Source organism: Canis lupus, chromosome 23, assembly GCF_011100685.1.
Source record: "Canis lupus familiaris isolate Mischka breed German Shepherd chromosome 23, alternate assembly UU_Cfam_GSD_1.0, whole genome shotgun sequence".
Lineage (NCBI taxonomy): Eukaryota > Metazoa > Chordata > Mammalia > Carnivora > Canidae > Canis > Canis lupus.
Window position 1 is genome coordinate 52,654,662 of NC_049244.1, and position 12,276 is coordinate 52,666,937.

The 12,276-nt window shown below is 35.9% G+C and overlaps 1 protein-coding gene across 10 annotated transcripts in view; it reads left to right on the top strand.

Moving 5' to 3' along the window:
* OPA1 (OPA1 mitochondrial dynamin like GTPase) overlaps window positions 1–12,276 on the top strand; it is an 86,605-nt gene that overhangs the window by 24,078 nt on the left and 50,251 nt on the right. For all 10 annotated transcript variants that reach the window (XM_038571323.1, XM_038571327.1, XM_038571326.1 and 7 more), the window contains 9 exons: window positions 963–1,016; window positions 3,905–4,009; window positions 5,889–5,975; window positions 7,104–7,217; window positions 9,846–9,926; window positions 10,053–10,127; window positions 10,435–10,506; window positions 10,590–10,689; window positions 11,031–11,161. In XM_038571323.1, coding sequence (XP_038427251.1) covers window positions 963–1,016; window positions 3,905–4,009; window positions 5,889–5,975; window positions 7,104–7,217; window positions 9,846–9,926; window positions 10,053–10,127; window positions 10,435–10,506; window positions 10,590–10,689; window positions 11,031–11,161 — 819 coding nt within the window. The remainder of the gene's footprint in view (window positions 1–962; window positions 1,017–3,904; window positions 4,010–5,888; window positions 5,976–7,103; window positions 7,218–9,845; window positions 9,927–10,052; window positions 10,128–10,434; window positions 10,507–10,589; window positions 10,690–11,030; window positions 11,162–12,276) is intronic.

Here is a 12,276-nt window from a genome sequence, read left to right on the forward strand (position 1 = left end):
GAATTTTGATTATCAGAAATTAGACAATTATTTTGAAAGACAGAGTACGACAACTTCTGTCTTCCTCATCAGGGAGTCAAAGCACAGTTACATGGACTTGTCATAAATAACATCATTTTAATTGAAATTGATCATTGTGTTTTATATTTAGAATTACACTCTGACTAGAGCCTGTTAATGCAGTAAAGTTCTTTGTTGTTTTTGGATATTTCATCTTAGAACTATTAACATTAATAGCAATTGGGAGTAGTTTCCACAATAGCTATAAATTTTATCCTATTTTTTTGTTTTATGTTTAAATCAATTACAGTTGCCTTACTCAACTTTATCGCTACTGATGCATTCACTCTGTTAAGGGTTAGCAGATTTTATGCTGGAATTGAATTTAAAAACAAGTGCCTGGCTCCACTTAAAGCTCTGAAAATACAAGTTGTTTTTTGCATTTATTAGATATTTCCCTATTTACAGAAGAGAAATGGATAATAGATGCTTAACATATACACTATGACCACGGAATGTTTTCAGTAGCTATAAATGATAACATGTATCTAGTTCCCCAGACACATTTCTGTAGGTGTCAATGCTCTTTTTCTCCAAGCATCCAAATGCCTGGGGTTGAGTGTAAAACAACCTATGAAAACTGTAGTAACCATACGTGTTGATCTCTTATTTTTCTAACAAGCCATTCATCAGAAATCACTAGAATAGCATCTGGAAAATGATTGCTTTTTAAGGTTTTATGTATTAATACAGTTACAAAATTTTGATAAGCAATTTTAATGTTGAATACAGATGTTTCTTTATTAAATCACTTGATTTAAAATTTACTTTGATTAAATATGCATATAAAGTCAGTAGTTTTTATTTTAAAGATACTTTTCAAAAAATTTAACTTAAATTTACTTTTCAAAAAATATAAATCTATTTCTACTGGAATAAAATTAATCTTTTTAAATATTCAGGTGACAGACAAAGAGAAAATTGACCAGCTTCAAGAAGAACTTCTGCATACTCAGGTAATTCTGATGTGTAGAAAGAACCAGGGACTTTATCTTATACTTAAGTTTGATGATGTGGGAATTTTTTTAAGAGAGCAAAATTTGGAGTGGTTTGATGATACAACCTTATTATCGATAGATGTAAAAAAATGCAAAAGTAAATTGAGAAGTAAAGAATACAAAAGGAACTTGATAAGTATGATTAACTCCTTTATGTATAAAAACCTACTTTTGAGTGAATCTTGTGCTTCTAATTTTAAAGAAAAACTGCTATAGAAAAAAAAAGTGCAGAAAAGCAACTTTTTCTTATAGAGACCTATGCTTGCATTTTTACATTGGTAGGCTAAAGTCATAGAAAGTTGATTTGAGTCCACTATAGTTCGAGTCATCCCTCAGGATCATTTTCCTTTACTTCTCTAAATCCCAGGACCAATCAGTTAATGACTTTTCTAAATGTATTTCTGGCACTAATTTGAAAAACTCTTCTCCTCTAGTTAATTTACCATTCTGTTTTTTTTTTTTTTTTTTTAATTTACCATTCTTTTAAAGACATGTTTTTCTGGGCAACCTGATGAGTTGGTAAATTCTAGTGCAAAATTGCCTTATCACCCACTCCATCATTAATTCATATATTATTATCATTATTAGTGTATTATAATGTAATTTAAATATAGTTGTAATATAAAACAGTTATGTTAATTTACATAGATAATGATATGCAATGATTAATTTTTTGTTTTTTATGTTAAAACTTTTTAAGGAAAAACTTTTGGGAAAAAAATAAAAGCGGTCTAGATGAAATTAAATATTATATTTCAAGTCACAGGTTTTCCTAATATCTGTGCATTGATTTCTTTGATACGTATGCATTGATCCTCATGTCTGGCTCTACCATAGAGTCACTTGTGCTTTGGCCATCACCATGTATGTTTTTAAAGGCTTCCTTGCCACGCAATTCCAATCTTCAGCCAGAGGTTAAGAATCATTGGTCTCAAAGTGTAGTCTCTTGGAGCAGTTGCATCAGTATCCTTTCAAGAACTTGTTAGAAATGCATATTATTGACCCCTTCTTAAACCTCCTGAATCAGAAACTCTAGAAGTAAAACCCAGCAGTCTTTCTTTTTAAAAGCCCCCAGATGATCCTGATACATCCTTAAGTTTGAGAACTATTGGTCCTAGATCTCTGGAGGACAGCTCAGTAACACATCTCTGCAGGATGGCTGCAGATGGTACCTATACCAAAGATGGTACCTTCTCTGGAATGTAGACCCCGTAATTGATTCTGTATTTACAGAGAAATGAGCCAGTGTCCTACCACCCTTGTATATCCATTGATAGCAACTCTCTGACTTGTGCAGATTTGTAGTGTCAGCCAGTGGGCATTGACACACTGTGTGAACATTTCCCGACAGTAAGCCATGGGGCTATCTGTATCAGTGGTGTGCAATAGAAATAGAATGCAAGCCACATGTGTCATTTAAAATTCTTAGATTCCAAAAAGATAAAAAGAAATAGGTAGAACTGATTTTGGTGACATATTGTATTTAACTCTGTAAATCCCAAGTCCATATCATTTAAACATGTAATTAGTATAAAAATGGTAAAGAGGTATTTTAGTTACTCATTTATTTACTGAATGGTAAAAATCGCTGAAAAATTACGCTGAACAGTACGTCTCAGTTCCGACTAAGCACATTGCAGAGCGCCCTATGGCCCCAGGGGCTAGTGGCTACCATGATACACAGCCAGGATCTAATAATCATGCAAGAATTTTGTTGTATGTGTTACTACCACATACAAATGGACCAGTGTTGTTGAAGATGCTTACGGCAGAGTCTAGCTTCTACCTATCCCATAGTACAGTCCTACTGCAGAACGTGCATTTTTAAAATTTGACTGAAGTTGGACATTCCCTGAGGATAGAGCCCTGACTTCCTGTTACTTACTTTGTTCTTAGGAGATTACAGCAACCTAAAAATTTTCCTAATGATGATTTTCCATTTTGAAAGTCATGATATAAGTTGGACATAAACATTTTCCTGGTTGTAGGAAGAAGTAATTCTTATTAGTGTCTGAACACTGTTCATGTTTAGAGAAGAAATGATAGTATACACACTGAGATGACCAAGTAGGAAAGGATCACATTTATTTGAGGAGAAAAATGTGTAGCTAAGCATCTACTTTGACAAAACAAGCTTCTTTAAATCTGTTTTTGTATCAATATTTTAAAAATTAATGTGTAATTCTCTGGCCATGGAAACTTAACCAAAATTTGGAGAATTTGAGCTCTTGACTCTGACCTATATTCAAAACCCTGTGACCTTGGATATGCAACCAAGGGTCCCTAACCTCAGGTCCCTAATCTAGATAACCTTCGCCTCATGTAAAGATTTAAGGAAGCTAATGAAGGTAAAACACTCAGCATCCAGCCTGTTGTTACATAATACTCAGGTACTTTTAGCTGTTGTTCTTTTATATCGTTTTAATTACTATATAAAATAACATGGGTAATGGAAAGAATTTGAATTTTTGTCAAATGTCCCTATTATGAAGGCTTAAATTTTTGATATAATAGGAAATACTGTTTCAGAAGAGTGCACTTAAGGACTTGCTTCTTTAAATTCTTATATTTTAGTATTATTAAATAATTCAATTTCTTCAATGTAAATAGCAAAGAATTTTCCTAATAAAATGCTGAATTTCAATCGAAAACTGTAATGAATACCCCCATTTGTATGATAGAATTTTCATAATTTATTTTATTCTCTCAACATTTTCAAAGCTTTTTAAATGAAATAATTCATTTTAAATATTCAGGAGATATGACTTCAGGATTTTGGAAGATTTTGATTTAGACTTAATTAACTCATCTTTTTCTTATGTAGTCATGGTATTATTTTGTTACAGTTAAAGTACCAGAGGATCCTGGAGCGATTAGAAAAAGAGAACAAAGAATTACGAAAATTAGTATTGCAGAAAGATGACAAAGGCATCCATCACAGAAAACTTAAGGTATTTTCATTTTACCTTAATTTTGTTAGTTCCAGAACTTTGCCACTTCGCATTGTGCATTTGTCAATACTAGTTTTTAAAGGTTCTGTCCTTTTCTTTCTAACCTGGTATTCTTGGGAGATAGGAAAATCTATTCCTATATTAAGACACTTCATAAATTATAGTCTCCAGACATTTGTTTCGTGTGAGGCCCATAAAATCTTCATCCTTTTAACAGTTCTTGTGAATTTATTTTTTTAAATACCTAATTGTTTTTAGGCTTCTTTAATTCCTACAGCTATAAATCAGAATTGTGAGTTGAGGGACGTTTAGATATGACTTAGCATCATAACTTATTTATATTTCCAGTGAATGATTAGTCCACCATCTTCAGTTTTAAATGAATTAATATTTTCTTCTGCAAAAAAAAAAAAAAAAAATATTCTGCAAGGTTTCTTAGGCATTTTAAAGCATTTTTGAAAAAGCATATGCTGGTATTTTTATCATCAGCACATTGGTAATTACCATTATCAGTAAGTTAAATCTCATTGCCCACTAAACCAAGCTGTATGTGCTGAATTAAATTGAAGTAATATTTTTAACTTTAATCTCATACAAGTAAACAATTTGTGTGTAGTAAACCTACAGTAAATCATTTCAGAAGTATTCTGAAGCCAAAGTCCAAAGAAGTAGTTTAGTTTGACCGACATGTATTAGTAGTTCTGATGCTAAATCATGACTGCCTAAAGCAAATAGCATGGCTTTATTCACAAGTGACACATGGCAGTTGAGAAAAGTCATGTCCAAGTGTTAATATACTTTGAGAGTTCACCTCAGAAATGGCATTGTCATAAAATGAAATGGTAATGAACATTTCAAGAACTTTGTTTATTTTTTGATGGAAGGAATAGCAGTTGCTTTCTATGTAATTACTTTTAGGTGTTAAGAGATGAAAGGAAATGTGGGCCCTCGTTTTGTTCCTACCGTGCACTGAAACTTGTCTTTAATTATTACATGCTTGATAGCAGCCCTTTTTTCTCCTACTTTTTTGTTTGCTCATTCGTTCATCAGATACTTTTCTGAAGCTTATTATTTGCCAGGTACCAAGTTCTGTCCTGGTTCTAGAGAAAGAAACAATGCAGGATATCTGCCTCTGATGCTCTCACACTTGAGTCTGCCCAACTCTCATAGTACACTTACTCATTCCTACTGATTTAACAGTCTTGTGATTTCTTCTTTACTTTTATCCTTTCTGAAGTTTCTCTCTCTCTCTCTCTCTCTCTTTCTGCCAAACCCCCCCCCCCCCATCTCTGATATACATACCAAACTTGATACAGGATGATATCCTTGCAGTTGGTCACCTGACTCCTTGTTTGGCCTTTGTGGTGTTAATAGTCTCCCTTTGTTTACTATTTAATATTAGTTCTTCAATATTAAACAGTAACTTCCCTCTTTTAAAATTTAATCGGAAGATTGGGAAAGCCTCAGTTAATTTACTGTATTAAAATCAGCGAGACACCTGGGTGGCTAGGGGTCCCAGGATCGAGTCCCACGTTGGGCTCCCTGCATGGAGCCTGCTTTTCCCTCTGCCTGTGTCTCTGCCTCTCTCTCTCCTCTCTGTGTCTCTAATGAATAAATAAATAAAATCTTAAAAAATAAAATAAAATTAGCATATCTCTAAATAAAACAAATTGAATAAGAAAAAATGAAATTTTATTCTATACTGTTTTACTATGAAAGTGCATTTATGTAGTTAGAAAAAAACAATATAATCACTATGGAAGAACATTTTGTATTTATCAGCTTTTTTCCCTCTTGACATATTTATTTCTAAAATTTGTTCATTGTTTAAAATTTAAATTTTAATATTTAAAAATTTTTAATTTTTAAAATTTCACAGAAATCTTTGATTGACATGTATTCTGAAGTTCTGGATGTTCTATCTGATTATGACGCCAGTTATAATACACAAGATCATCTGCCAAGGGTAAGTGAAAAATTAATACACAGTGAACCTGCTCTTTAGCAAACGAACACTAGGTTTTTAAAACGTTATATAAAAAAATAAATAAAAAGTAAAAAAAATAAAAAAGTTATATATACATACATACATACCCAGACACAATGTAGACATATATATATGTACACATCACACAGACATAAACAGAGACATATATTTTTTACTTATTTATGTGCTCTAGATGATGTCTTAAGCACTAAATGTTGTTTGACTCTTTTGGTCCTTTAGCTTACTTATATTTATGTGATGAAGCAAGGTTATCAAGTATTTGGAATTATGTATTTTTTTTTTTTAATTTATTTATGACAGTCACAGAGAGAGAGAGAGAGAGAGAGAGAGGCAGAGACACAGGCAGAGGGAGAAGCAGGCTCCATGCACCGGGAGCCTGACGTGGGATTCTATCCCGGGTCTCCAGGATCGTGCCCTGGGCCAAAGGCAGGCGCCAAACCGCTGCGCCACCCAGGGATCCCTGGAATTATGTATTATAACATCTCTGAAACTGAAAAACCTGAACAGTGGATTAAATTTATCAGCAAGTGAAATTTAACATCATAGAATTGAAAATGTCTTTATACAGAGTAAACTAGCTGTAGAACATGAACGATCTGGTTTTAGAAGTAGTGGTTTAATTAACACAAGTTTTTATTAAAAATTTGGTTATAAATAATGGACCCAATTAATATTTTGCTATTTATATTTTCAATTTGCATAGAGATAACAACCATCTTTGTTTTAATGAATGGGATTTTTAAAATTATTTAACTGTAGATATTTTAAAAGACTGAAAAATCTCAGCAGTATTTCAAATCTATTTAAAGATAAGTTTGTATTTAAAATCTGAGTTAAAGGGATCCCTGGGTGGCGCAGCGGTTTGGCGCCTGCCTTTGGCCCAGGGCGCGATCCTGGAGACCCGGGATCGAATCCCACGTCGGGCTCCCGGTGCATGGAGCCTGCTTCTCCCTCTGCCTATGTCTCTGCCTCTCTCTCTCTCTCCCTGTGTGACTATCATAAATAAAAAAAAATTTTTAAAAATGCTTATAAAAAAAATCTGAATTAAAAAAAAACTGAATTAAATGTTATTTGTTCTCTGGTAAGGTTGTTGTGGTTGGAGACCAGAGTGCTGGAAAAACTAGTGTGTTGGAAATGATTGCTCAGGCGCGGATATTCCCTCGAGGATCTGGGGAGATGATGACACGCTCTCCGGTTAAGGTAGGACAGCAGCTCATCAGGATGAAGCTCCTTGGAAGGTAGCTACTACAGTGAAGTTTGTTCATTGTGTTGAAATGAAGAATTGTAACTGAAAAGAACTGATGCTTAGTATTGGGAATTACTCCCTATTGTGGAAATTGGTGGAGGCACAGCCTAGAGGCCAGTGTGACAGGAGCCGAGGGGGTGATAGAAGGAAGATGGGAGAGGAAGGCAGAGGCATGGTGGGCTGGGCTACACAGAGCCATTGTTAGGACTCTAGATTTTATTCGGATTGAGGTCAGTGAAAAGAGTCAGAAAATGAGAATATTGAAAGTGGAGTCAGTAGATACAATTTTCCAGTTTTACTGTAAGAAGACTAGAGTACTGGGGCAGTAGCAGTTGAAATATTTTGGGTCAAGGGACAGATAACATACTGATTGTAGTGATCTAGATTGAGAAGTAAAAATGATGAGGTGAGAGAGGGAACAATTGCAGTAGCAGAGTCTTTGAGGTAAAAGGCTGGGACTCAGCATGCATTAGATAGAAGTTATAACAGTTCATCCATGGTCACAGCAAGAAAGTCTGTGGCTACAGTCTTTCATTCAACAAATACTTTTCGAGTGCTTAATATATTCCAGCACTGTTCTAGACAGTGTGTTAGTTAAGCAAAACAGATTCTTGCCATAATGCAGGGCGTGTTCTAGAAGGGGAAGCAGGCAATAAATAATAAGCAAAATAAATGACTAAATTACATAGTATGTTAGAAGTGGTAAGTGTTATGCCACCAAAAAAAAAAAAGTGGAGCCAGGTGAGGGGAGGGTGCCAGGAAGACTGCATTGAAGTGACATTTGAACCAAGAATTGCACAAAGTGAGAGAAGAAGTCATGTGAATATCTAGTCCAAGAGTGTTCCATGCAGAGAAAAAGTTAGTGCAAAGCCCCTGAGGTGGTTAGGTGGCTATTGTATTCGAGGCCAGTGTGGCTAGAGCAGAGTGAGGAGTAGCAGATGAAGAGATGAGACGAATAATGGGATGCAGGGGGAAGTAGATTATTAAGGCCTTGTTGGTCATTGCACAGACTTCAGTTTTTATTTTTAATAAAATAGGGAGCAAGTCCAGGGTTTTGAACAGAGTAATATTACCTTTTTTTTTGAGAGCAAGAGAGCATGCACACACATGCAAGGTGAGGGGTTGGTGCAGAGGAAGAGGGAGAGAATCCCAAGCACACTCCGTGCTGGGTACAGAGCCTGACTTAGGGCTGATCCCAGGGCCCCAAGGTCATGACCTAAGCCAAAATCAAGAGTTGCGTGCTCAACTGAGCTACCCAGGCACCCTATATGGTACTACTTTTTAAAAAGCTCATTGTGGTTGCTATGTTGAAAGTAGACATAAGCAAGATAGGTAGAACCATGGAGACCAGATGGGGAGCTATTGCAGTGTTGAGGTGATGTTTTAGACCAGGGAACTAGCCAGGAAGGTGATAAGAGATGGTTAGATTATGGATCTATTCTGAAAACAAAATCACTAGGATTTCTTGACGTACTCGATATAGAGAGAGGCAGTTGTTAAGATGACGCCAGTGTTTTTGGCCTGAATAAATCGCAGCATGTAATTGACATGGGGGTGTCGATTTTTTCTGGGGCTTCAGCACCTTAACCCAGGGCTGCTTGATACCCTGATCTCTCATCTTCCTTCTTCAACCCAGTAACACTGCCTCAACTTTTAACTTTTTCTCTTACGCTACCCTGTGCCACAAATCTGCAAGCACCCTGAGGGAAAACAACCATAAGAATGTGCCCTGATTTCCTCTGGGGTCTCGGACCAAGGCCAAGCAGCCGTGGTTGCTCTCTGATGCCTTCAAACAGCTGAGTTATGTTGGTTACCTCGCCTGCTTAGCTAGTCTCAGTAGAAGGAATTGTATTTTAAAAGTGAAATAGAATCATTCTAAAGAAGCTTGAAAGTTACGAATGAAAAGTAAAGGAACATGAAGTTTAGAAGTTGTCATGAAAGCCCTGATAGTTGATATATAAGTTGCTAGAGAACTGCTGTGTGCACGTCACACTCCTTGGGTGAAGGCTGCCTTAGCTCCCCTGTGGTCAGTCTTGTGTGCACCTGGGTTTGCTTCACTGTCCTGTTGGCTCTGTGTGTATTTCTCCCAGGAGGTAGTGAGGTCTAAACCAGGGACACTGGGTTCTTTGTTTCCCCTCCTGCAACACTTGACGCAGTGAACCCTCAATAGATAGAAGTTGAATAAAAGGATTGTCCTTTACCTAAATTAACCTTGGGAGTTAAATGCAAGATTTCTTTTTGTCTCTGAAGTTTGAGGTTGATGGTTTTGTGCTTAGGCTTAATAGCATTGACCGGGAAAGGAGAAGGGTGGCAGCATTTTATTCTAGGTCATGAGAGATAAAGAGTAGCCGGCAGTCTTGTTGGGAAATTATAGCACATGCAACAGATGTATGGACAGTACAGATAAAAAATTCTGTAGTCTCGGCACTGACATGTTGACAGCCTTCCGGTATATTCCTGAAGTGTACTGTGAGGGGATGCCCGGGTTTATGCAGTGCAGTGGGCCGAAGACCATATAAGGCCTATGGGATCAATATGAATTGTAAATGCATTACTGCATTTCGATTTTCCGTTGATTTCAGGTGACCCTGAGTGAAGGTCCTCACCATGTGGCCTTGTTTAAAGATAGTTCTCGGGAGTTCGATCTTACCAAAGAGGAGGATGTAAGTAGAATTTACGTGAGGTTCATGTGTGTAACTCTGTAACTCGTGTAAGCTTATGAAAGAGAACTAACTGGAATATTTGTTAGCCGAAGATTTTCATAGGATTTTGTTGTTTTCCATTAATAGCTTGCGGCATTAAGACATGAAATAGAACTCCGAATGAGGAAAAATGTGAAAGAAGGCTGTACTGTTAGTCCTGAGGTAAGTGTTATAATTCATTCTAACAATGTTCTATGGAAATCCAAAGTTTATGATTTGATATAAATCATGATATTGGCATTCATGTTTAGATTGCAGCTATTCTAAAATACATAGATTTTTTTTAATATTTTAAATAATGTATCATTTTATGGGTAGTTATCTAGAATAATTAACTAAAAGGATCAGAAAAAGAGTAACTTCTTTCTGAATGGGTGAGGTACAGAATTTTCAGAATATATATCATCAATAAATTCCTAACAAACCGCCCCTGACAATTAGTTTTGTTTTTGTTTTGCTCCCTGAGTAGACCATATCCTTAAATGTAAAAGGCCCTGGACTGCAGAGAATGGTGCTTGTTGACTTACCAGGTGTGATTAATGTAAGTGTATATAAAACATATATTTTGTCTTGTTCCTATTGTGAAAAATACGTATAATGACATTTAAAACCTTTTTCTTCAAGACTGTGACATCAGGCATGGCTCCTGACACAAAGGAAACTATTTTCAGTATCAGCAAAGCTTATATGCAGAATCCTAACGCCATCATACTATGTATTCAAGGTAAATCTTATCAAAAGGTTTTAACTGCACTGATATGCTTCCTTCGTTAGCAGTCTCAGCTTTGCTCTAAATGTGCGTGTTACATAAACATACAAGATAAATATGTCTTGCCCTCCTTTAAGTCATTCATTTTATTAGTAAATAGAATTGAAGTTGGGAATATTCTGATAAATTTCATGTAGGCATCAAAGATATTTATTGACTAAAATTTCTTCTCATAACTACAATAAATGAATTAGAAATATTTTCTTAACTATAATGTAGATACAAGGGTGTAGCATATAGAAATTTTGAGATCTACTTTGCAGTTGTTACAGTGTCGTTTTTCAAATTTTTTTCAGATGGATCCGTGGATGCTGAACGCAGCATTGTTACAGACTTGGTCAGTCAAATGGATCCTCATGGAAGGAGGACGATATTTGTTTTGACCAAAGTTGACCTGGCGGAAAAGAACGTGGCTAGCCCAAGCAGGGTGAGGGAAGTTCTGTACTGTCACGGAACAGTGTCTAGAGTACAAGCTTCAGCTATGACAGGGACTCGTTATACAAACAAAAACAAGCAAACGAAAACTTCTGTGGATTACTTTAGTGGGATTTTTCTTATGAAAAACAAAGTATTAGAAAGTTTATAGTAAATTCTTAAGTGCAATTTTGAGATATAAATAAAATCCCATAATTTTGGTTTGTTTGCTTCAGAAATTCTTAGAACACTATATTAATGTTGCTTACTCTGATTTAAATCTTGTATGCTGACAGTCATTAACCACTTATTAATTAACCACAAATTAGTAACAATTGTGGTGTTTCTTTTCTAATTTGTTTTTAGTTGATGTTCATAAATTAGTGTAGACCTAGTGACACTATAGATTCCTTTTGGACATTGTGTCCTCCCCCCCACCCCCACCCCAAAATAAACATTATCTTTCCTAACTGATCAAAGACTATGAAGCAGATTTTTCTAATAGGGAAGGCACTGGATTGGGGTCAGGCCTCAGCATTCTTATCCATGCTCCACTACCAACTGTCTCTGTGTCCTTGGGCAAATCTTGTTACTTCTCTGCATCTAGTTAGTGCATAATCCATCCTATTAATCTAGTTGATCTCTTGGGTCATTTTCTTTCTGAAATTCTGCAACTTTATATGCGGGGTTCAGTGTCCCTCCTGTCCTTCTCCTGTATCAACAAAAGAGTTTTATTTCAAGATAACATTGTAAGTGATATTAGGATGCAGGTCCTGACTGAGGACACGTTCTTTACTGAGTTGTAAAGGCAGACCGTAGCGGTTGAGAGTACAGAATCTAGTCAGAGTGCTTGGTTTCAAATGCTGGCTCTAGTGTTTGCTAGCTGTGTAATGTTGGGTACATTTTTAAACCTCTTAAGTGCTTTCAGTTCCTCATCTGTTGGAAATGAAGATATTAATGGTACTAGGTTGCAAAATGAGTCAAATATTCGTTGTAAAGTGGTTAAAATAATGCTTGGCATGGTCTTACATACATGGTGGCTGTCATCTGCTATTGTATCTTGATTCCCCCATAGAGCAACTTCGGATACAAGTGTGCATCTCTTGTGCTACTGCGCAGAGTTTCTCT